Consider the following 27,229-nt stretch of genomic DNA (forward strand, 5'->3'; position numbering starts at 1 on the left):
TATTACGAAACGTAACTTTATATTGAAGGCTTGTAACCTTATACGGTGTCAAAGGATTTTGAACGCACTTCGATCGAATCTGGACACTGATGGCCTGGATTCGCTGAAAGCTTTTGAATGATCCTTTTTCTGCATGCGAGTGGAGCAAAATTTGAGCGGAAAGTGGAACTTTTTTTAGTATAGGTTGCAATGCAATTTCAGTGTCAATTCCTATTTTAATTGGGAACAATCTGAAGTGGATGTGTTCCAAATTTAAAATGCATTCATTGGCTTTACAATATACCTACAATAAATATATGAATGGATCACTTTATTTTCGTTGCAAACATGCGCTCTGAATTTTTTGGTTATAGGTACTGATATTCTTTTAAAAACTTTGTTGCTTAATTATTTTCTTAAAAACTAATTGCTAATTGGTAAATTTGTAGTCGATTTTTTATTTAATTGCTTTTCAATATTATCATTATCAAAAGATAAGATAAGATCTTCTTAGAATCGATAAATACACTATTTTTTTCCAACGGTATGGGTTCACCTTCAAAACTACTCTAAGTTATTAGTATTGGATATTGAACAAAAAGCATTTAGAAAACGTTTTCCTTAAGCTTTATTGCCGTTCAAAATACTGATTTGGAAATATATAAGATAATAATGGTATCTCGGAAAAATGATAAAGGATAAATATTTATCCTATGATGATACTAGTAAAACAATAAAATTAAAATATGTCTTTCATTAAAAGGACTAGGTTACTGTTGTATATTTCTGATATTATGTTGAATTTCAATCTTAGGAAAATAAAATTTGGCCTAGCACCTTGACCCAATGAAGATTCCTTACGTACATTGTCACGCTATAAAATGTCTGTTGCCCGTTTTCAAGACAAACTCTGGCCATTAAAAACTGAACGAATAATTATTTATTAATACAAGTTTGAGTTGAAACTGCGCTGTGTCCACAGTACATGAGTGTGCTATAAATACATGCGCTATATTTACCACGGCCATGTCACATCTCGCGACATCGCCTATCGGTGTTGATATATTCGACTTTATGGACTACCGGGAAGCATCACTCTATGTGGTATGCGTTTTGGTATTTAAATTACTAATGATGATCGACTTAAAGGTGGTCTGATTAAACTGTCTGTTATATAAACTCGTTTGAATTTAATATATTATAAAGTTATAAACTCGTACCATCCATTGATTTTATTCAAATAAACAAGGTTGCTCTGTAAACAAGCATTTCCTTTCATCAAACAACCAAATAAATTGTACAAAATTCTCGCAAAGCATCAAAAAATTTAAGCCAGATTAATTGTAACACTTCAAACGCTTAACCAGAATAAATATTTCTATACCACGCTATACTACGCGAATACGTTCAATAGAAGCGCCAAACCAAAACATTTTTCCGCCACTGGACGCAAATGAACTTTTATTTATTTAAATATAACACAGCAACTGCATACAAATAAAGTCCGAAAATATTATACAAATTTTATCTCCAGCTTTTGTGAATAGGCCGTCGATTGTGTCGCATTTCAACGTGGGATTTTTGTAAATTGTTTTCTCACAATATTGTGTAATTCTGTTATCTTTTTGATGTAAACAAAAGGTGGTTTATTTTCATGCTTGCCATTTACCTGTGAAATTGAAACTTGTAATATTATTATTGGTCGTTGCTATCGGTATGAAGAATTTAAATAGCAATAATGGTAACATTCATTAACTCATAGCGAAAGTGTCTGCATTGATCTTTCTGGTTCAATCAGCAAAAAGCAATCGTTTGATAAATGGAAGGAATATCGTCTAGTGCCCGGAAAAGAAACTTTGTAACAGATAGTTACTACATTATAAATCATCACTAAGTAGAAAAGTTTTGCTCGCAACATTGGTAAAAGTTTCATATTGATAGCATAGTTTATAGAGAATTGTCTCACCGGTATAGGTAGTGTAGCATGTTCGAATATTGAGTATCTATTTCTTCAGATGATTTGTTATTTGCAAGCGACTCATTATAGATGCTTGCTTGTAGATGCTTGTATATGCCAAAAATTGTACAACAACGGTCATGTTTTTTGCTATTAAGTAGGTACTCTAGTAATTATAATAATCTTCTATCCCTCCTTCATTGAGATAAATTGCACTGGTTTTAAGGGATTATTATGAAGCAATAAAATATCTCATAAAGAATAAAGTTTATCAGCTAATTATGAAAATTTTGCGACATTAAATAGAAACGATTTGGCATTGCCTTATTTTGCAGGCCATTTAATGTAGACACTTGGAAATAGAGCCTTAATCGATGTGCTGAGCGTCACTTGGATTCTTTCCAAATAATTTCACACTGAACTCTGTCGAAAAGAGCAACTTTGAATAAAGCGCTTATACAGTGACGATCTGAAATTTCATAAGAGAATTTCCACAATATGCAGGAATTGTGATATAATTAAAATGTATCTAATCGACATAAATTTTAGAGGCGGAACAGAAAGATCCATTAATTTACATAAAAACCAACAGCTCCTTGCTTGATTGAGGAAAGAGGATTAGCATTAACGGAGTAGTTTTAAATGAAGAGAATAAGAATTTTTATTAAATAACTATTCTTTGATAGAAAAGTATATGAACGTTGCACTTCAATTATATTATAGGCACATAAATAACCAGCTAGTAATCGCGAAATAACCAGCCAAGGGAGTGACTAACGATAATTTGTGCGATAAATTCACCAACCAAACTGCCAACTATTTTATTGTTAACCGCATGGATCAACTTATTTCATTTTATGAGTAGTAAATTCATTTATTCCTCTTTACTGACTAATAATTGAATGATACAAAAATAATTTACTGCTTATGATAATGGTTTAAGAAATAAAGCTTTCTGGTGTAGATCAAAAGAGCTATAAATTATTTGTTATTCATATAGATGAAGATACATTCATTATAAGTGCTTTAAAATTTTGAACAGTGATAAAAACGTTATTCTTTAGCATCAAATCAACTGAAAAACTTAATTAGATTATGGCAAGATGAAATAATCCTGACCTTTTGAAATAAAACGTTACATAACTGATAACTAAGTATAATGTTAATTTAGTAGAAAAATCTAATAACATCAAATACATTCAAGTAAAGTATTCAACTGGAAGATTTAATAGAATTTTTAATCTGGCGCTGACAATTGACTTTTTGAGTACCTTAAGATGCAATAACGGAGGTGTAGGCAAACGCTGAACGCTTCACAAATAGGGCATGTAAATCAAGTTTCTTATAGAAAATACTTATTCCATGTACCAGAATGGTGGCTTCCCTTACCATCACTTGAGAAGCTGATCACTAGAATAGTACCTATTGTAATATTATGAGGAATGATCGTACGCTTTTGTTTGTCTGTAACTGTTTCTCTTGGGTCAAATCTACTATTTTTCTGACTACAATGTCTAAACGAATTTTCCAGGAATTTCACTTTCTTCACTAGCTATACTTTCTTCAGCAAAAATTACATGTAACTAAAGAAGTACGGTATCTAATCCCGAATCCGTTTCTGTAACTTATGTAGCCAATTACAAAGATAAATAAATAGACACTTTGATCATGAACAACTCTTATCTTCCAAGTTGCCAATACAAATACTGTAACTGTCAGTAAATATTAACTTTCTTGATTGTTCAGTTAAATATTGTGAATTCTAAATTGTGTTCAACTTTGAATCGTCTGAACGAAGTTGGTTTAATGCTCTAAGGAACGAAGCCAAGATTATGTTAATGTATGACGAGTGCGAGTGTCATTCTTTCCTTTGTTTAAGTTAACTTACTTTTCTCACTTTCATTTTTAATTTGATCTATTTTATTCCCGCGGGATATTTACAATCCCCTGGCCTGATTTTATTAAGAAAATACAGTCTATAAAATAATATCTAAAGATTTTATTTTATGTAATTCTATTTTGTAAAACATATCGTATTTTTGAAAGCATGCAATCATACAACCATCAAAGTTTATTCAGTGTGCCAACTAGTTAATACAATTTTTTAGAACTACATATAACTATAATTGGAGTAAATCTTTATTCATAGAAAATAAATGAGATTTTTATAAAACAATTTGGTGTCTACTATAATTCTCCATTATCAAATGTGGATTTTAAATTTTATTGCCATATTAATCTCACGGAACAGTGTTGAAACTTACTACTAGTGGCTCTAAACTTTCCGGCGATCATCCATCACTTCAATGAAATAATTTTCCTCTATAAGACACAACACCATATAAATTAAACATCAAAAGACCACTAATGGTTAGATATTTTCATTGATTCTCCCTAAAGAGCCGTATAGAAGTAACGTTTGATCTTTCATGCGAAAAGACAATTTTACATTCAACGATATCAAAACGACACGACAGCGACACGATGTAGCATAGGAAGTCGCGTGGTATGCGGACGTTTCAGAGTATTACCACAGCATTACGGTTTTATAGATTTGTACAGCTTATGCCGCTTTAAATGCAATGCCCTATTATTCTTTTTATGGTATGTAGCTTTTCTTCTCGATGTTTATTTCGTTTAAGTTACAACTTACAACAGATTTTTATACAAATGAAGCAATCGTGGTTCAGGCATTGGACTCTTTTCTCAAGTACTTACCTACTTTTATTTGATGTAACTTTTGTATGCTGGAGAAATCACAAATAAGACTTTACTTTCCTGAAGTTAGCATAATCTTTATGACCTACCTGAATGACACAAATATTTTATTTACTTCTTCGTTACATTTTTATTTGGTACTAGCGGTCCGCCCCGGCTTCGCCCGTGGTACATGTTTACGTTTTCTCTACATAAAAACCATCCTCGTACTTCAAGGAATATAATAAAAAAAGAATTATCGAAATCGGTTCAGCCGTTCTCGAGTTATGCGCTTACCAACACATTTTGCGATTCATTTTTATATTATAGATAACACCAACCAAAAACAACATACATTTTTGACTTTAAAATCAATGTGAATGACATTTAACTACGCTTAATTTACCAAATTTTAAAATTGCATCAACAAAGCATAAGACAACAAAGTTTATAATATTTTACATCAATCTCCAATTTCCAAATGATTCGTATCAAATTGCTATCAAATTTCACAATATCTGCAGCATTAGGGCTGTAACATTAATTTCCCGAGTTACAAACTATTCAACTTGTGTCAATTCACTCGCACCTAATGTAGGTCAGCATATATCAGACTTTTTTATTTATTTCTATACACTATACAGGTCGCTGCAAAATATTGATTAACTATATTTCCGCCCGTAACTTCGCCCGCGTTTTCAAAAAAAAACCCGCATAGTTCCCGTTCCTGTGGGATTTCCGAATTTAAGTCTTATTCTGGTCTTCAGCTACATACCAAATTTCATTGTAATCGGTTCATATATATCCATATATCCATCCTCGCAAACTTTCGCATTTAAAATATTAGTAGAATGACATGTGTCTTATAGGTGTCGTTGCATGAATGCTTCCGACTTCATCATTAGCCTGTTTCATCATCAACCTATATCCATAGGGAGTGAGATGCGAGTTTTTAGGTCATAACATATTGTACTGTTTATCCCGTGGGGCTTTACAGTAGCATGTCCTTATTTAAAACATCTGCTCTAGGAATTTATTTGTGACTAATGTATTTTTTATAAAATGCTCGGGGGCTTATTAGCCCAGTCATATTAGGGGTTTCACCTCGGAATGAAAGATAATAAGCTGGAAATTGGTAAAAACCTTTGTTTTGGTACCCTAAATATTGTCTCAAAAGTCACAAATGCTATCGTGTCCGCGTCTTAAGATATTGAAGGTCAAAGGTCACAAAAAACGATTTTTCGCGAATATCTCGGTTCCTATTGCTTAAATGATATTTTCACCTATTATGAAAGTTGTAGAGTATAAAATTCTCTACAACTTTTGTCTAAACTTTTTTTTTATACGATCAACCGTTTTTGAGGTAGAGCGCGAAGAGTGCGCAGCGTACAGTCATATATGAGCTAATGCAGGGTCAAGCGTGAGTTACGGTTATCAGTACGTTGTATAAAGTCAATTATTGACAAAAAATTATAATTATTAAGCAATTATTCAATTATAGTATATTATTAATTCTGGATTATCTATTTTAGTTATATTTTAAAATAAAACGACATTATATATGTTTCCTTTAAAACGTGTAAATTTTTAAATACTTATATAACTGGAAATACTTGTCCCTACCCTATGATCATTTCTATTTATAGCCGATTTAAAAAAAGAAAAAAAACTGTTACTAGAGCATTGGAGAAAATTACCAATTTGGATAAACTGGTGGAAGTATTTCAACAAGAAAACTGCCCCGTACAAACTTTATTTTAAAATGGAGTGCGCATCTTTTTGGCATTATATAATGCTCCAGAATCTGAGGACAACCTTGATTATTTCCGCTACACGCAATTCATCAAATTAACAAAACTAAATAAACCTGTACAATTGTCAACACTTCCACCAACAAGTGTAGCAGCCCGTCAACATATCAATCTCATAATATTATAAATGCGAAAGTAACTCTGTCTGTCTGTCTGTTACTCAATCACGCCTAAACTACTGAACCAATTTACATGAAATTTGGTATGGAGATATTTTGATACCCGAGAAAGGACATAGGCTACTTTTTATTGCGAAATATGTACCACGGGCGAAGCCGGGGCGGCCCGCTAGTGAAAAATAAAGATATATCTAAAATATATTTCCTTACTGTCTTTTTATTTTAAAATATAACTAAAATAGATAATCCAGAATTAATAATATACTATAGTTGAATAATTAAATATAATAATTAAGAATAAGTACAGAAATAATGGGCATTGCTTAATAATTATAATTTTTAATTATAACCGTAACTCACGCTTGACCCTGCATTAGCTCATATATGACTGTACGCTGCGCACTCTTCGCGCTCTACCGCAAAAACGGTTGATCGTATAACAAAAAAGTTTAGACAAAAGTTGTAGAGAATTTTATACTCTCCAACTTTCATAATAGGTGAAAATATCATTTAAGCAATAGGAACCGAGATATTCGCGAAAAATCGTTTTTTGTGACCTTTGACCTTCAATATCTTAAGACGCGGACACGATAGCATTTGTGACTTTTGAGACAATATTTAGGGTACCAAAACAAAGGTTTTTACCAATTTCCAGCTTATTATCTTTCATTCCGAGGTTGACCCCTTTTTTTACCTAATTTCACTGGGCTATTATGATGTTTTTCTGTAACAGAATATTCTCTGTAGAAACTGCTTTTAAAAGTGCTTCTTGAAGAAGTCTAATTGAATAATTTAATGTTTGAATTTGCATTTGAATAGTGCTTAGACACGTACATTTATATGTTTTTAAGTCGTAGAGGATGAAAGCTCCAATAGATACTAATATTATAAATGCGAAAGTAACTCTGTCTGTCTGTCTGTTACTCAATCACGCCTAAACTACTGACCCAATTTGCATGAAATTTGGTATGGAGATATTTTAATACCCGAGAAAGGACATAGGCTACCTTTTATTGCGAAATAATATGTACCACGGGCGAAGCCGGGGCGGACCTCTAGTAATAGATAAATAGCGACCATGATGTCATAAATTACGAATATGTTTGCACTCGGAAATATGAGTAATTGAATTCCAAATGCGAATTATGCAAATTTGAAACGTGGAACGCAAGCAGAGTAATCGCTTACGCTATCGGAATAATTATTGGGAATTTTTAATCTCTCGTAGAAGATCAATACCCTATCCTACTAATATTATAAAAATGAAAGTTTGTAAGAATGTATGGATGTTTGTTACTCCTTTACTCAAAAATAGTTTGAAAAAAAGATTTTATCTTTTGATATAAAGATAGATTATAGCGCTGGTTAGTAGATAGATATAGATAGATATAGGTCTCTTTGAAAATATATGGAATTTGTCTACAAGTACTTATGCGGTATGGGCGATAAATCTATCATTTATAGCCAACAAACCGAAATCATTAGTATTTATACGATTCAATCGTTATCCCGGTCCGTAAAAAAGTTATAAAACTCCACGAACGCGAATGGAATTGTGTTATTTATGGGAAAAGTTGGATGTGGTAGTGCCAGTAAAGCGTACCTACTCGTTTATTGCTAAATTTTCTAAATTTCCTATTTTGTTATCTAGGGATTGTTTTAAGCAATAAAACCCTATTTAGAGATTAGAATTACTATTGTATTTCAAATCTGTTCCTATTCTTAATTCTATTCTCTCGCTGTGTATATCAAAATCGCATTTGGAAATACTAAAATTGAATTATGGTCACGTAGTTTTGCTCCTATAAAGTAGACGAATACCAACTACGGCTAAAATTGTTAAGTTCAATGTCAAGGCATGAGTAAGCACAGTCATATTCGATCTGCATTTGGGTAGCTATCGCGTACTGTAGACTGCATGATACAATTTTTATTTAGTTTACAATTTTTTCGCTTTTAACACATATAAATTATACAAGATGTACCAACAAAGTATTTATTAATCGCAAAATTTATTAAAGAAAATTCAGATCTATACTAGTATTATGCTTTTTAGAAAGCTTTTAAAGAAGATTTTGTTTGTTTGGTTGATCTCTATGGAGTATGGGTATACGGGAACAGCATGGGTTCGATTTGAAAAATTATTTCTGTGTTAGATAGTCCATTTATCGAAGAAGACTATAAGGCTATATTACCTACATCGTCACGTTAAAGTCCAATAGGAGCGGAACTATGCGGCTTAAACCGCGGCAGTGCTTGCTGCCTATAAAACTAGTTATAGAGGGTTATGTCTCGTCTCCATCATTATCCAACTATGTATAATGACGTATAATTATGTACACATTACATAATATAAATAACTTGTTATAAGAACCCCATTGTCTCTCGTGTCAAGGCTCCTGACCCGCCATGAATTTACAGTGCTTCCGCATAATTGGATATCGAATTGTTTGAACCTATTTAAATGGATTGTGACGGTTTTCAGTTTAATCCAATAAACGTTACTATTAAAATATTTTAAAGTAATAAAACAAGTTTGAATGGAATTGAGGTAAATGCACGAAGTCATAGATCGAGTTCGTTCCTAACATTGTACTTATATGTTATGTTTTAGTTTAGTACATAATCAGATTTAAAAGCTTTGCTGATCTAATTTTAAACACATTAATTACCTACTTATATATAAAAATAAATAAATAAAACATCATTGTATAAAAATAGGCATGTAATACAGGTGATTACGGCTGAATAATTAAATATTTTATACAATAAAAATTATGAACTAGTTATTATATCTAAAAAATGAACAAAGTTCAATGACATTCTGATTTCAAGTGTAGTCAGTAGGTACACAAAGATTAGCTCCTACGCCTAGTTATACATTTGGCTGCCTACACTAAAGGCCTGACAATATAAAATAATCAATATATTTCAATATTTTAAAATAAAAATTTCAAAAGGACACGTTATTTTAAAGAAATCATGGCTCAGCAGCTGTGAAGTGAATTTTAAAACTTTGGGCTGACATTGATGGATTTGATCTATTTTAAAACACTCACACAGCATACTGCACTAGATTACTTTTTAAAATAAATACAATTTTTTAATGTAACATGATATTGTATAGGTATATCATTAGTTATTGATTTACGCTACGTTATTTATTTATAAAAATTATATAGGACAATATAAAAATAATTAATTTCAATTTACTTTATATACTACACAACACAATATTATCTTTAAAATAATAATTTTATAACACATATTGGAACTAGACTTATATAAGACTATGCAGAATTCAGGTTTCACTTTGTCTAAACACAGTGTGAAAGAGCTTACATCAGCCTGTAGGATGACTTCACAAGAACAAAGTGACGCATAATTACAATAATGCACGATGAATATCAATTAATACCTACATCCATTTGGTCATAAAGTACCTATCAAGGTATCTGTATCATATAACTTTTAATTAAAACTATAGATCTCACTTGACCCATGGCTATTCAAAACGACAATAGGTAATAATTTCCGCAATTACTCGAGTCAGAGATTATTTATATTAAAACTGCTGTTTAACAACACATCAATTGAAGTTTAATAACTCTGTGTGATTAAATGCATCTTTATATTGCTCTGTATCACGAAAAATTATCTGTAGGTACCTACATCATGAAAATTATTGCATACAGTTTATTATACTCGATTCGATTCAATTTTTTTCGTGTTTTTGTTTTTGAAATGTATACGAAATGTTACTTACATGAATAGATTTTTAAGAATAAAGCGTACCTACACAAAATGTATTATCTAAACTCTAAAGAACTGTAGATTAAAAAGTAAACACCTAATTTGAACCTTCAGTGCGCTACTCTAGCACGCACATATATTATGTATCAAAGTGGGCACACAAAGCCTTTTAAAACACGTACCGATATTTTTAGTAATGCTAGATGAAAAACGGGGCCCTGTTTTATTTTTGGTATTCTGATAAAATTTTCAAATTTTCTTTAATTTTCTTAACATTTTTCCTTCTTTAAGGTACCTTCTACAAATCTTTATATACAAGATGACAACAGTATAGTTTTCTCAAATTATAGATTACTTTTGTGTACATAAATTGTGGTACCTATAGTTCAATTTCTCACATGGATAATAACGTACACTTTCATAACACCACATCTCATCTCGCCCAAACGTGCATAGGCATACCAAAGCAAGCAGAATAGTTTCTGCTTCAGCATTAATCATATACAAGGTCGCCTCTTTTGAAAGTGCTGACTAAAATTTTCCTACGCTATTTAAAAAATATTTGAAATACTACTTTTGCAACCTTACAAAATTCAATTGTTATGTCACCTATAAACTATAATTCCAACCAATTTAAAGAACCAGTATAATGATTTCAGTTCCATAACTCATGCTAAAGTATACTAATAATTGAATTTATCAATTTTTAAAATATCTTTGTTTATTTTTCCAGGTAGTTTTGGTGTTCATTCTGAGTATAGCATCGCTCATCATCTACTTCATTGACGCGTCCAGGTAAAAAACGTTCCCATACACTTTACTCTCAAATAATTTTTCTATGTAGCCGCGATATTAATTCATACATATCTTAATAATGCTGATAACATAAGGAATACGTGAGTGAAAGTCAAATAAATGTGTTCCTCGTAACATTTGCTGCATAGATGTATGTTAGCTTTATGTATATGTCAGCTGATGATGTATTTAGATGCCTTAATCGTTCGATGTGTCTGCGCTGTCGGTGGCAATATTCTATTAACGGTTATTAATTGCAGTGAGGAGGTGGAGCGATGTCAGAAATGGAGTGACAATATTACTCAGCAAATTGACCTTGCCTTTAACATATTTTTTATGGTCTACTTTTTTATACGAGTAAGTAATCTTATCATTCAGTACGATCTCATGAAAGAAATACCTTTCGTTTGATTCATAGTATTGTTGTTTGCCAAAAGTTGGATAAATATTTTTTAATCGAAATTGGCAAACCACTTACCCACCTGATGCTCCGTAGCGATACGATTCTACGAGCTTGCCTTTATTTGAGAAATGAATGGCCTGTAATTTATTTTCAAACATTGAATTCAAGAATCAGTTATCAAATTTAACGTTTGTGATTGTGTCTTCAAAATGTTGTTTTCTTTTTCAGTTTATAGCAGCTAGTGACAAACTATGGTTCATGCTCGAGATGTATTCATTTGTAGATTATTTCACGATACCCCCATCATTTGTATCAATATACCTGGATAGAACATGGATAGGTAAGGACTATTCTTTATTAATAAAAAACAAACGAGTTAAATCATCACTTGATGACACGTTTTCCCAAAATGATTCATATACATACGACTTTAATAAGGATAAGTAACATATTGAAATACGAGTATAAGAATTGTGAGTGAGATTTGAATTTAACTTAAAATGTATTCGTTGTTACAAAATGGTATTACATCGCTTCGCAAAATTGTGGTCGCTTCGGTTAGGCAGTTATTAAATAATTTATGCCTTTGCATCAATAATTCTAGTAAAATGTTTGACTTGGATAGATTCGTACTTGTTTAACTTATTTAGAATACCATCAATATTGGAGACTTAGTAATAAGTTAAAAATGTAATATATTTTGTGTGGTATTAGTATTACAGGGCGTATTACGTAGCATAGAAAATGTATAAGCTCATCGATCAGTACAACCACGCCTACATTGTTCCAACACAGGCAGTGTTTCTGAAGTTCTGAATTACCTATTATTTCTTGTTATAATTGCTATAATAAATAATATTTGAATTTATGTTGGAAACTTTTTTTTTTGTGACGTATTAAATATTTTCAAGTTAATGAAGGTCATGCCTATCACACGTATGGTAATTCACACACGCCGCCCATAACATTCATGAAAAAATATGAAATGGAATGTATGTAGTAGAGAGGGGGTATATGAATCGAACTAAATATTAGTATTGACATGTTTTACCATTGTTTTACTATTGAAGATACGAAATAATGTTGTCGCTTGCCATTCGTCTCTTGTTATATTTAATAATCGATTGTTTCTTTATGGAATTTTAGGCTTTTTTCAGCTTATTTAGTATTTATTTAAGTATTAATATTTATTTATTGTTAATATAATATTAATTATTCCTTATCCACTTCCAGGGCTAAGGTTTCTCCGAGCTCTACGCTTAATGACCGTGCCTGATATTTTGCAGTACCTCAATATATTAAAGACATCGAGCTCAATTCGTTTGGCGCAATTAGTTTCTATATTTATATCAGTGTGGCTTACTGCTGCCGGTATTATTCATTTGGTAAGTATTTTTTACTATATGCTTATAGAACCCGTTTACTAAGATTGGAGGTCTCTGAAAAATCCTGTAGGTACAATATTAATCTGAATTCAAAAGTAACACAGAATACCTAGTTTCTCATAAACTTTGTAATTTAATAAAGAAGTGTTCTTAATGATGCTTTTTTTGCACACCGTACCTATGCGGCGCAGTGACGTCATCGACGCCAGGTCCAAACTTACAGCAGCCTAAACGTGATATAGTAGATGCGTTGTTATTAAGTATCATAATATTTGGTGTTTAAAATTTTATAAGCGCAACAATTAAAATAAAGAAAAAAATACGTGTGGCACTCGGGGACTGCCGCCGTAAAGCTATTGCATAGCATGCCTTCAAGCCACACCTCCGAGCCCGTCGGAGTGGGGAGCGTGAGGTTTTTTCGTTACGGAATTTCTCGATTCGGTCCCCGCGCTCAAGGCCCGCGATAGAAGCTATGCAATAGCTTGAAAATCGAAGTTAATTATTTGACTAAAAAATTTCAAGCCTTCTTTATAAGTATTATTATTTAGAAATTCATCCTAATGTAATTTAGAACGTTATTTTATTTATGTATTAATTTACCTAACGTTTACAGAAACAGTTGTTAATTATTCATTCATATTTTAATGAGGATTTATTTGTCTTATTACCATACACTGCGCAGTAGAAATCTAAATATAATTTGGAAAATCCAAAAGTGCACGCCTCATAATTTTTTTTTAATAAATATTTATTAATTATTATTTTTGTTTATTTAATAACAATTAAACCACATCGAATCAGACCCTGAAAAATGAAAGGGTTCTATTCCTGAGCATACTCAAGCGTAAGAGAAAAAAAAAGACTCGATTAGTAAAGTATTTCGGTCGCTATCGTGTTAACAAGAAAAAGGATCCGCACATACAGACACACGGACGTCCAAGACAGAACTTTTTTAAACTGTTTTTTAACTTAGTTTAAATAACAAAAATGACATCAAAAATATCATGAACGTTAAAAATAGTGTTTTTTCTTAATATGTGTGTGTATGTATTATCTTACAAGTGCAATGTATGATACATAAAGACATTTTAAGTTTGAAAAATCAGATGTTTTGCGCGAAGTGACAGTAGTACCCACCTCAACGCTTCGCTTATGAGGCGTGCAATACTCAGCGTTTGATAAATGCATAATAAATATTTATACAGAGTTTCATTTGCCTAGAGAACCTTCTATGCATTGTTATTGCTTATATGTTAATTGCGTCTTATATTTTTTTCCTCACATAGACATTAAGATAAATGAATGTTGTATATAAACAATATTCAATAATTCTTTACCACATTTCACTACACGTACATAATTATAATTATCCTTTAACAAAAGTAATTCTCAACAAAACATATTATGTAGATAAGATTATGATGTAAGCACCAAAAATGTATCAACAAGTTTCTAATATCAATCAAAATAAACGTTTTTAATCAGAAACTTACACCCCTATTTCTAAAAAATCCTGCTTGAAAGTCTTAGGTAGCTACTATAACCAATATCATTGACTTTTCCATATTGGGTCCGCCCTCTGCTTAACTTTTAGAGCGAGCGCCCACGAGCAACTTTGTCTCCGCAACAATTTTGTCTCCGCAACTATTTTGTCTCTCCAGCCATGGGCTAGTATGAAAGTGCGCGTACGTAGCGACGCAACTCCCGGGAGACTTTTTTGTCCGCGGGTTCGGAGACAAGCCCGCGACGCAACTGTCGCCCTATCTATTGGTTTCAATGCAAGTGCGCGCACGGCGACAAAAATGTTGCCAGGCGACGGCCGCCGGCCAGTTGCCGCGTAACCGGCGTAGCGATAATACGTATTTATGTCAACGTATTTATTCTCGTACACAGTAGTTTTAACCGACTTCAAAAGAAAGGAGGAGGTTATCAATTCGGCCGGTATATTTTTTGTATGTATGTACACCGATTACTCCGAGGTTTCTGAACCGATTTACGTGACTCTTTTTTTGTTTGATGCAGAATGGTGTGGGATTGGTCCCATAAAATTTATTCGGATAAGCCCAGTAGTTTTTATTTTGTGAGCATTTTTGTCTGATCTCGATGACTTAAGGGGGCGCATAAAGCAAAATAACCAATCTTCTATTAGATGATACGTGTAATATGCAAGACCAAATCTAAAAAATAAAATATATATCAAACTAGATGATATGTTCAACGATTCTGTTTAATCAAAAACATAAAATATTAAAATTTACTCGATATGTGACAGTGAACATTAAAATTTACTCGACAGAGACAAAATAGTTGCCGGGCAACTAAGTTGCTCGTGGGCGCTCGCTCTTATCATTACTCGATGATTAGATAGTTCAAAGATTAAATAACATACAGATACACCCAATACACCAGCTGAACGCATAGTTCACATTCAATGCCTAAGTTCGATTTCCATATTGTTTCAGTTGGAAAATTCTGGTGATCCACTAGAATTTGACAACGCACAATCGTTGTCTTACTGGACTTGTGTCTACTTTCTTATAGTCACAATGTCCACAGTAGGTTACGGTGATGTGTTTTGCCATACAGTACTTGGCAGAACGTTTTTGGTTTTTTTTCTCCTCGTCGGCTTGGTAAGTTTCATTCTTATTTCTCTATCTAATAACTATAAGAATCTAATAAAGTAAAATTCTTTTAATATAAAGTTTGACTTTGCAAGGATCCGCAAGTATTCAATATAAATGTTATGTACACATAGGTACAGTATACAATATACATATATACCAATTTGAATAAAATACAATACAATAAATACTTCGTTCTTCACGCTTGCTATTCCTTGCGTAAGCTATAAGATAACAAAGCAAAAGGAAATCCGATACAGTAATAGTTTTAAAGGACTTGGTAGTGATCAGTTTTAACGCACAGCTCGTTGTATGTCATAAGCCTGAGTGCACTTAGAGCATGCGAAATCGATTTCGAGGGCCAATACGGGAGCCGCTCGCGAGAATAAACGTGCAATCTTCTAACTCTGCTTTCGAGATACCATCTTCCGTAAAGAGCTTCACCCGAACGTAACTTTGCATGAGTGTTATTTTTCTTTTGCTTTGTTACGTGTACCACGAATGTGCTTCCGGACATTCTATCAAGCTTATTCGGAACAAAGAGAGTCCCACGGGCACGTGTGGGCGACCGGGGAGCACGCTTTAGGCTGGGCAGCGTGTGGTCTCCCGCGTGGCCAGCCGCAGCGGCCGGCTCCCGCGCGCCGTCCCGCGCCGCGTCCCTCCCCTCCCACCTCGCGGTCTCTGCATGCGCACCTGTGCCTGGCTGTGTTCAGTTGCTCACATCACCGGTAGAAACACTCTCCTTTTTTGTTTATTTTCGCTCCGCTACCGGCTACACTTTACTCTGTATCACCATAGTTTTATCGAGACTCGAGGGCATTGTCGTGCACCACACGATGGTGTCCGCGCGCAGACTCGTTCGATCGACACCATGGTCTGTTGCAGGCAATGTTCGCTAGTAGCATTCCTGAAATTATAGAGCTGGTAGGAAGTAGGTCCAAGTACGGTGGCGAGCTGAAGCGTGAACATGGAAAAAGGTATCTGTTTAATGTTTAGAATGAGATGAGAGAGGAAGCGACTCACTCCCCGGCACGCGCCACCTCGCGTACGACGGTTTGATTCGCTCAATCTCTCCGAGACGATGTGATATCATCATCCAAAGCTTGCTCAGTGCCGTCAGATGTATTGTGTTATCTACTCGCGCGTACCCGCCGACCCCTCGGCGGTGACGCGGACGTGTCGTCGCGCTCGCGTCACCTGGACACAACCATGTGACGCGGGGGCGACGCTCGTCTATCGAACCCGTCCGAGACGGCCGGCCCGTGCACGTGTTCTACCATGCGTCTATATCGATCGTCCATCGTTTTAGTTTTAGAAACCGGCGAAACCAAATTCTTTTTAAGTTCTCTTCATCGATTAGTTAGCGTATGTATCCAGGCTTTGCATGCACCCGGTCACGAGTCCCGTCACGGCTTGCCGTCACGTAGATCCCGTTAGCGTAGCTCGGCACGGCACCCGATTCCCGCACCCGTCCACACCACGCCACAGCCACACGCAGACAGACGACACTCAAGCCACACAGCCTTGTGCGAGCGCGAGGGTTGACGGCCGCGGGCCGGGGCCGGGGGGCGGGCGCGCGGGGGGGCTGTCGCTCACCTCACGGTGTTTGCTGTGTATCGTAGGCTGTGTTCGCCAGCTGGATCCCCGAGATCACGGAGCTGGCGGCGCAGCGCAACAAATACGGCGGCCGATACAACAAGGACGTCCGCCGCAGGTACCCTGCTCTCACGCCCCCGCTCCACACGGCTTCCTCTCACGGTTTCGATCTGACTTGGTTGATTGAATGCGGAGTTTGCTAATGAAATTTATTAATCCTTCACTAGAATCGGTCTCTCGGTGCCGTGGCGCATGCTCGAAGAGTTAGTTCCCGGCGGCCGCGCCCCTCTCCCCGCGTACGGGAGGCAGGCGCGCGGCCGACCGACGCACTAAATGCCTTTTATCGTAAATGACACTCGAGATACCATTGAGCTTTTTAATCCTTCTAACGAGACTAGATGTGGAGAGAGCCGATGTAAAGTTTTGTGATGCTGTCGATAAAGTAGTGTTTGGTTTGTTCGCTTGCACACGATGCCTGTCGCCACGCTGTAGCGCTAGCTCCGGCACCTCGCCACGAGTCCCGAGATCACACACAGCCAGTGCCCGCCCGCCGCGCCCGCCCCGCGCCGCCGCGCGCCGGCCGCACGCCGGCCGCACGCCGCGCCGCGCTGGAAGCGAGCCGAGGCGCTCCGCTGCGCCTCGCCTCGCTTCCGCCTCTCACCACTCACTCGACTTGAATGTGAATGTCTTGTTTTGTCTGTCGGCGTTTAGGCGATATTTGCCAGTTGTATCCCAGAGATAATTGACTTAATCGGCACTAGACCAAAGTATGGCGGCACCCTCAAGAATGAGCGGGGACGCAGGTGAGCCGCTGTCTTCAATCCGATCCGTTGAATGTGTTCCGTGTTGTGAAATCTATATATCTTCCTTTTCCTCTCTTAGCACGCTTCTGTGTTCTCACTTTATCTTTAGCGGGGCGCGAGTCCCGCGAGTTGTCTTTTATTTAAGAGTCGGTGTTGATGTAAATTGTGTACCTTTGACTTTGATTTAAGCTCAGTTGAATAGTAACAGCAGTTAGTGGCTAGTGTTACGCTCGTCAATAGGTTAAATGATTATGTTCTGTTAGTGTACGTACGTGTAATGAATGTTTATGGTAAACGTAAAGCTTAGTAACGGCGAGTTAAATGTTGCGTGGTACAGTAGTGTGTTGTTGGAGTTGTCGTGTGTCGTGCGTCGACAGCTCCTGCCGAAGCCGAGCTGTTGATGTGGACCGGACTTAGTGAGTGCCATCCGCTCGCCTCCTTCTGTACCTCCCTCCCTGCACGATTATTGTTATTGTATTGTACTCTTGATGTTGACCCTCTATTCCGTATTGTAAAATGTAATGTAATTTATTGTTCAATCCCCCGGTATTTTAGTGTAATTTAATTTCGTAAAAATTCATAGAGCGTGGCAAGGCTGTGTGCATTGAGGACATTAACGCAAAAATAGTTTAGTTATCAACTTATCATTCGAAACAACCGAGACCATCTTAGAGAATTTTTACACTATCATTCATCAAAATTATTAATAATTAAATTTTTGAATTGTTTCGTGTTTTTAACTGTAAAGATATTATAATGTAGTAATGAATTAATTTTTATGATGAAAATAAAATCAGTACCTTTGCCACACCTTAGATGAATTTGCATGAAGCTAGTCACGTTTGAGTTTTATTTTTATTTTTGTCTTGTTCTTCCTACTTGTACGCGTTTGCTTGGACTTTGTACTCTCCACTGTTTGTATGTGTACTCACAAACCTCCATCATTGTGTATCACCACTGTCAACTGTCTGTCCGCATCCACATCCTCCGCCCACACTCACTTGCTGTGCCTTACCCCATTGAACTTATTAAGAAATTATATTCATTACTTTTATTTACAAAACATATTGACGAGAGAAATAACTAAATTAAAGGCAAGCTTTCAAATATCGTCGCGATCTCCGTAAATTATTGCTTAATTAATTCACAAAAAGACAGTACGAATTATATGAATGTAAACTAAAAAATACTGTCAGAGAGCAAACACTTACAAACTTTAGGACATTCACTTTGAAGTCAAATACATTTAAAATATATCGAATCATTTGTCGAAACGTTATCACATCAACATTCATACATTAATCTTGTGTGTTGACTTTTTACTGTGGTGTGATACTTGTTTTATACTTTTCGGTTTAAGAGATATTTAAAACGTGATTAAGTTTTTTATTTTGACTAGTGTGGTAGATAGCTACACAATCCTGAACGAAACTGAGATTGTTCATCTATTTGTGACATACGTGTATTTATAGTAGAAAATATATTTATACTTTCAAGAAAAGTAGAATTTAAATGAGGCACAAACTGATGAACAAAGCTGTATTTGTAAATTATGGAGGTTGTCACAAACAATGCCTTTATTTTTCACTCCTTTGTAATGCTCCAAGCGTTTCATTAATGAAATTGATGTTATAATATTATTCGTAAATGACCTTTTGAGAATTTTGTAGAAATAAAGGCGTTGTACTTAAATGTAGTTGTGGTATCACGCTTAATCATCTACCGTTTTATTTAACCCTGTTGCGACTGTTCAAGTATTTCTGTTTTGGTACATTGTGACCCAGTCTATTTCCAGTATTGTCTTTAGTCCCAGGTGTTAAGTAAAACTTCAAATTGCTAAACCCTAATCTTCTGTCTTCTTCTCTAAGTGCTATAGCTTATTTATATTATTGCTTTATAATATAAAAAGTAAGTAAATGAAAAGTAAAGTCAAGGCTTTCAAAGTTCTATTTGAAAATAAAAATTTGCTTAATTTCTTTTGTAATTTTGGAATTCTTTTACAATTAAAGCCACAAATTTAAAAGTACGCTTACACTCTGCTTTCTATGTCAATGCAATGCAGTAGTTGATGTTGTGTCGTATGTTACATGAGAACAGGTACTTTAATATAATTGTATGATTTCAGGCATATTGTAGTATGTGGACACATAACATATGAATCAGTGAGCCATTTTTTAAAGGACTTTCTACACGAGGATCGAGAAGATGTGGATGTTGAGGTTGTTTTTTTACACAGGTAAAAAATGTTTTTCTTTTAATGCGCCCAATAATTTTAAGATTTAGACTATTGTAACCGTAAAGAAGTGTTCAGACTTTTAGATTATTTTTCAAACAATTTCAATAAGGTCTTAGTATTAAGTACCTAAATAAGAGGTGATGACAAAATGTAAGGGGGGTGTAACATGTGTGATGAACGGACGCTTTCAGAAAAGAGCCTGACCTTGAGCTGGAAGGTCTACTGAAGCGTCACTACACCACCGTCGAGTTTTTTCAGGGTACAATGATGAATGCCGTGGACCTTGAGCGAGTCAAGGTTAGAGTGAGATCAAATAGCGCAGGCATTAGACAGCACGGCCCTTATCATTGATGCGCGTTAAAGTGAACCAATTTTTGATCATTTATGTGCATAAAGAACAGATCTTTTTCTTCCCTAAAGATTCTGTTTCATAGTCACAGTAGGATTTTGTCACGTAATTAAATGATTCTTTTATGCAATCATGGCTTTCACGGTGGGACGGCGGTACCTCCCGAGCGGCGGCACTCCCGTCCCTCCCCACTGCCGCGTACTGGTACTACATATAGTTGCATGGTAATGTCGGCCCGCGACAGGCGGCGGCCCGGCCCCGTGTAGTCCGTAGTGATAACTGAGCGTTGATGGCAGGAAACCGCCCGACCTGGAGCTCGAAGGCCTGTTCAAGAGACACTTTACCACTGTGGAATTCTTTCAAGGCACCATTATGAATCCAATCGATCTACAAAGGGTAAAAGTAAGTAGCACTGCACTCTGGACGATGTGATCTTTTGGGCGTGGTGTCGGTTTGAGGCTGTGCAGTCTTTCCTATAGACGTAGCGACGCTCGTTCACTGACCCGTCAGTTGGGGAGATGTTATAGTGTCGAGTCGTGTACAGTTCCCTTCTATTGCCGTGACTGGGGCTGTTTGTGTGGCTATCGCTATGTTGTTAATTTGTGTGTGGTTGCCCCGCACGTTTCCTGAGGAGCTTCCTATCCAAGCCCGCCGACTCGCCCTAATATGTGTCTATTTGTACCTAACTGGGTGTTGTATGCGATGCTGACCATATACTAATACACTAAACAATCGATATTGACTTGAACTGTACAGGTTTTCAAACAGTGCTGAAAGAACGTTTTCACATAAATGGTTGCCGATGAAAGGGTTTCCGATTTAAATTGGCTTTGCTTTGTAGAATAAAGTACAGATGTCGATTGTCGATATTGTCGAGTGTTTACGGTAAGTCTCGGTATGCATGGCTTGGATTGATACAAACTAGTGTGCATGGAATGCCAAATCATTCGCTTTTTATCAAAAACAAATATTCCTTGTAATTCTTATAGTTCCTAAATAGATGTTGTGTCGTAAGCATGATCTTTCTACTCCAGTGTCGTCCCTTTCTAGATGGTGCACCTATCTAAATGCTTTTGTATAAACATTGTGAAATATTTAAATTCAAATATTAAAAATACTTAACATGACTATGTCATGATAATAATTTGAAGCATTAACAGTTGCCTTGAGATATATTTGCATTTGAATAAATAAATATAAAAATCGAATGAAAAATAAAACTTAATCACTATACAAACCAGGTTCATGAAGCCGATGCTTGTCTGGTGTTAGCTAACAAATACTGCCAAGATCCTGATGCGGAAGATGCTGCTAATATAATGAGAGTCATCTCTATCAAGAATTACTCGGATGATATCAGGGTTATTATTCAATTGATGCAGTATCATAATAAGGTAGGTTTTATCGAACATAAATTACTATGCCCTTCTTCAAAAACGATATATGATTGAATTATCGGAGCTATAATTCAATCATATTGTTTCACTAGCTGGAATTCTGCTTTTTATTTTTCTACAAAATGTCATACGGATTCGAATAGCTACTTTTACGTGAAACTCACTTTTCGTATTCATTAAATATATTATTGCTAGTTTTGAAGCTATTCATCAAGGTAGGAAGTGTATACCATTTTTATGTTATTATTACTGTTGTGCGTCAGTTGTAGTTCTATTCTTCGATGATCAAAACATTGCTTTTATATTACCAATTCTTCAATAGGCCTACCTCTTAAACATTCCATCCTGGGACTGGAAGCAAGGAGATGACGTGATATGTTTGGCGGAACTAAAGCTGGGTTTCATCGCGCAGAGTTGTCTCGCGCCTGGTTTCTCGACGATGATGGCCAATCTCTTCGCTATGCGGAGTTTTAAAACGGTCAGAATCTTTAATATACCTCTCCTTATATAATATAGTAGTACTAAGAAACTGTTTTTCTACAGGTAAGGTGATATCAATGCTAATAACGTAATCCGCACTGATAAATTCACGATCAACTTAAAAAAAAAAATTGAAATACTTTGCAACATTTTATTGACAATACTTTTAAATTTACTTTATAGTTAGTTTTCTTGGAAACTATCCCAAAACTGCTACAACACGGGATAAATATAGTAAAGTATGATTCAGTTCAAAATTTATTTATAACTGGTATCCCATGGGATAAATATAGGTAGTAAGTGTAAAACGAAATTGTAGTAAAACATATTTCTGCCACATTTCCACAGTCGAAACAAATGGTTAAATGGAAAAATGACTACTTAAGGGGTACTGGCATGGAGATGTATACAGACACGCTGAGTTCAGCATTTGTTGGCATGTACTTCATACGAGCCGCAGAGTAAGTGGCCGATACGGGAAATGGTGTGACGTAGTGTCACAGGATACATTGTATATGGCATTCGCCTGTACGAAATAACCGTCTTGGCTTGAACATTAATTTAGTACCGTGAATATGTTAGTACAGTACAGGAGTTCCGTAGCACAATACCTCAGAACTAATATAGGACTTGTTCCACAGTTACTCCATACAAAACGAGCGAAGCGGATATGTAAAATGAGAGCCTCAAACTCAATAAATACTGTACAAAGGAACAGATCCTTAATATTAACTAAGCATTCCACCATTGTATAAAACTCCCTAAAAATCCTGACCATATTAAATATCCAGCCATCTTTCCGCTTCGCTCCAAAAAATAACTTCCCCTAGACTAGTCCAAAGGCTGTGACTAACTATGCACGTGCTTCACCTCACAATTGGTTGATTACAGTCGCCAGACACGCAGGCTTGGCAGAACGATTACCTACAAGGGACCGGCTGTGAGATGTATACCGAAAGTTTGTCCACATCCTTCACAGGGATGACATTTGCTCAAGCTAGCGAGTAAGGATTGAGGATTTTAATGTTTTATGCGCAGTTTATGAATACTTCTGCTATTGAAATTAATATTTTTGGTTTTATGGCATTCAAATGCTTTATAAATATAAATTTATAAAGAATAGAAAAAAAACGAGTCACGAGTGGCTGAATTGGTCAGGCATCCGCCCCGGAATGGCGCGAAAGGATGCGCGTTCGAGTCCCGCCTAGTGATCGAATTTTTTCTATTCTTTATAAATTTATACTTCTGCTATTGTTGACTATTAACTAATAATAACTTTTATGATAATAATTTTGTAAATAAATAATATCCTTCTTCTTTTAAAAGTTTGATCAAAACCTTTAAATTGTTTATAAAAGACGAAACAAAATTGCTTTGTCTGCACTTTCTTTTTTAAAAACCTCTCTAATTTTCTACTTTTCCCTAAAAAAAGATTTCTCTTCTGTTTGCTTCTCTCCTTTCGTGTCAACTCTAAATATTAGTCAGTTCAAGAACAAAATATAATACAATATTATCTTCAGGTTATGTTTCACGAAGCTAAAGTTACTACTGTTGGCGATCGAGATTAAGGGTGAGGAAGGAGCGGACAGTAAGATCTCAATAAATCCAAGAAATGCGAAGATACACGCCAATACGCAAGGTTTTTTCATAGCGCAGTCTGCTGATGAGGTTAAAAGGTAATAATAATTAGAATATGCATCTTTTATGTAATGATAAGAGTCACTTTAAATTAAGAGTCTCAATTGCTCTCTTAAAATAGGTACCTATTATTTTCTTGTAAACACTTTCACTTTTACTAATATATCTATACATTTCATATTCCAGGGCCTGGTTTTACTGCAAAGCATGCCATGAGGATATAAAGGATGAGACACTGATCAAAAAGTGCAAATGCAAAAACTGTAAGATAATTTTACTTTTATTATTAGATGTGTTAAATTTACCGAATAGTAATCTCCCATGATCTAGAACAAGAATCTAGAATGGTTTATTATTTAAGCATAAAAATCTGTGACATACTTTCTGGAAATATATGTTGTAACTCTGAGTTGAAACTGATATAGTCACAATCACTTGATGTTTTGTTATAAATGTCACACAGCAGGGCAATAACACAATAAACTATTAACATCACGCTGTATACATGTGCGAGAAAATAATAATGTTCGGCTAAACTTTTAGTGACCGCGCACCAGCGGAAGCTCGGAGCCGATATAGGTAACTTGCACAACCCACCTAACCATAAAGATTGACGTTTTCTAATTATTTTTCGTGTATATATAATTTTGCGATGCTTTAGTGTTGTTGCGTCTGTTTACCGCAGACTGGGTCGGCTTGAAGGCATTCTGAACCGTGCATTCACTTATATTTAGCGATCATTGTGTATGTCTGCTCGCCAGCGATATGAAAACATGGAACGCATTTTGACACATTTCTGTGCCTCGCAGATTACTCTTGCTCAATTCTATATTCTATATATCGACAGCAATTAGTGCATCATACAGTATTTATATAAATATATATAAAAAAAATAATATTTTTCGTTTACCTATCACCAGCACAGTATAAAGCATTGCAACATAGTATATAAATAAATATGATGCACTTCCGGTCCAGACAGTATTGCATGACATTGAAAATGTAGAATTAAAACGCAATCTGCAAGATGCACTTGTCATTAAAACTCTAAACACTAATTATGTAGTTCAATAAACCGCTGTGCAAATCCACGAAAGCATGTCTCAGACAGTCAGAGTTACTAAGGGCCAGAGAACTCCGTGAGGTGTGAGCTTGTACTCTATTCAAAGACTTTGTAAAACAGTTCAGGCTTTTCCGTGTTAATGACAGTCACTAACGTCCAAAATTCTACCAACGCCTTCCATTACATCACCCTTGAATCTGGTAGATTCAAAAGTGTTTCCATAAAACCATCATCGCCATATCTCATTGAATCTGCCATGTTCAGCACCAGGATAAAATAGCGATCCACAAATCGAACAGGACGTCAGTATTTGGATTTTTCCAGATGTCGGAATGATGATGATGCAGAGTGGGATGGTGAAACAAAGTAATACTTATCGAAGTGTTCCTGATGGTACGGAAAGCATAATAAATGGCCATTGCCGTACCTCACAATATAATACTTTGTTTGCAAACTAACCATCTCATATATATCTACATTTAAGCTAAAGTACGCTAACTCACAAATGATGCTCCACGCAATTAGTATAGCAATGCTACATCACTAGTAATTATTAATATAGTGCTTGAAGGTCACGTGGTAATGGGCAGTATGCCCATTATAGAGTCGATAAAGAGCACACTAAGACTTGTTTCGCTTATTAAAAAGTATATTGATAATTATTGGAGCATTCTGTGGATATAATACAAAAACGCATATAATCTAATGGGATATTTTACTATAATTATGTGCCGGTGAAGCTTTGCATAATATGTTCCGCAATACGCATACTAATTGGCCTATTTCTTACCCGATCCTTACCAAATTTAATATGTTGTCCGCACAATTGTCATTTTCTAAAATTGTTGTTTCTCGGTTCAGTGGCGACATTCAGGAAAGGCGTACGAGCCGTCCAGATGGTTGGCCGGGCAAGTACGTAACTCAGCATTGGTATCAGTGTACTATATGTCGATGTGGTGTACGCAATGGTGCGGCTAACTCGCCATGTCCATGTGTATCAATATCGTGTCCGTTATTATTGTCTTGTATACGTTATCTATGTGCATTTACAGCAGTTAGATGAATGTCTATTAGCCGATGTATCCATCGGAACGAGTGTTATAATTTTATTTTGATATTGTATGGTTACTAAATTATTGTCGATACGAATATTTTTTTCTAGGTATCATCTTATCGATTTCTAATTTCTGCATCGATAGACTCTGGTGTTGATGTTGTAAAGTCTTAGTTTTTATCGATTACTTGTGCTTGGATTATGATATTAATGTTTACCGATTATGTGTAGGGTATTATTAAATTAATTAGATGGTCCTTGATAGAAACATAAGGGCCCTGCAGTGGTTGATTGACGCTTCAGATTCCGTCGAAATGGTACTTGCTAAAATGTAATGTAAGAGTTCGATTTGTTATTTACATTCATAGAAATTTCAGTACATTCGGTGCCTCATTTAAATCAATCACATCCCTTATTTCATTATCATTACCCTCTTAGATATGTCATCGCAATTAAATAGAAAATATTGAACTTGTCATAAACTAAATGCTGACTAACATTAGTGTAGGTTATAGAGTAGTGTAGGTGTTAGTGCACTCGCTTGTAAAATGTTTGATGTTTATTTTAGATGTTGCATGGTGCATGTGTTAAATGTTTTCTTTAAATTAAAACATAATATTAATCGATGTAACATTGGTTTTACCTTGGTCCCCAGTAGAATTTGTTTATCCACAAGTAAACTTAAATAGTGCCTTAACTATTCGACCAAGTTGAAATCTTACCTTTCTAAATGTCATACATTATAAAATTTTGTTATATCTGACTACATGTTACTTGTCACACGCTGTATATTTGCGTCGTGAAGTAGAATGTATTTATCGACTGAGTGTTGTATAGGAATGCGAACATGTGCTGATGTTTTGCAGATGACCACCATCCTCCCCCCACCTTCACGCCGCCAGAGTTGCCCAAGAAGGTCCATCTTCGAGGTACATCTCAGAGTCCGAGGACTTGAGTGTTTTTTATTTTATTTTTTAATCATTGGCCCACACATACAGCCAGATACGCTTGCCCATAGGTAAAAATATTGCACTTAGCTGCTTGACCATGCATTCATAGACAGCACCGAATTGGCGGAAAGCCACCGGAGATC

At 35.5% G+C, this 27,229-nt stretch overlaps 1 protein-coding gene across 2 annotated transcripts in view; it reads left to right on the top strand.

The window, feature by feature from the left end:
- Positions 1–27,229, top strand: part of slo (calcium-activated potassium channel slo) — a 48,386-nt gene that overhangs the window by 12,842 nt on the left and 8,315 nt on the right. Inside the window, exons 2-16 of one of the 2 annotated variants that reach the window (XM_089700115.1) lie at positions 11,050–11,111; positions 11,372–11,468; positions 11,743–11,854; positions 12,748–12,899; positions 15,362–15,529; positions 17,143–17,234; positions 20,045–20,155; positions 20,801–20,906; positions 21,746–21,898; positions 22,224–22,379; positions 23,273–23,385; positions 23,902–24,057; positions 24,206–24,282; positions 25,407–25,475; positions 27,003–27,065. In XM_089700115.1, the coding sequence (XP_089556241.1) occupies positions 11,050–11,111; positions 11,372–11,468; positions 11,743–11,854; positions 12,748–12,899; positions 15,362–15,529; positions 17,143–17,234; positions 20,045–20,155; positions 20,801–20,906; positions 21,746–21,898; positions 22,224–22,379; positions 23,273–23,385; positions 23,902–24,057; positions 24,206–24,282; positions 25,407–25,475; positions 27,003–27,065 (1,687 nt within the window). Of the gene's footprint in view, positions 1–11,049; positions 11,112–11,371; positions 11,469–11,742; positions 11,855–12,747; positions 12,900–15,361; positions 15,530–16,405; positions 16,498–17,142; positions 17,235–20,044; positions 20,156–20,800; positions 20,907–21,745; positions 21,899–22,223; positions 22,380–23,272; positions 23,386–23,901; positions 24,058–24,205; positions 24,283–25,406; positions 25,476–27,002; positions 27,066–27,229 lie in introns of both variants that reach the window. The other variant, XM_089700114.1, reaches the window with a different exon arrangement.

The sequence above is a fragment of the Colias philodice genome, chromosome 10 (genome assembly GCF_061535455.1).
Source record: "Colias philodice isolate Cphi_HAF_F1 chromosome 10, ilColPhil1 Martin Lab GWU primary, whole genome shotgun sequence".
Taxonomy (NCBI): Eukaryota; Metazoa; Arthropoda; class Insecta; order Lepidoptera; family Pieridae; genus Colias; species Colias philodice.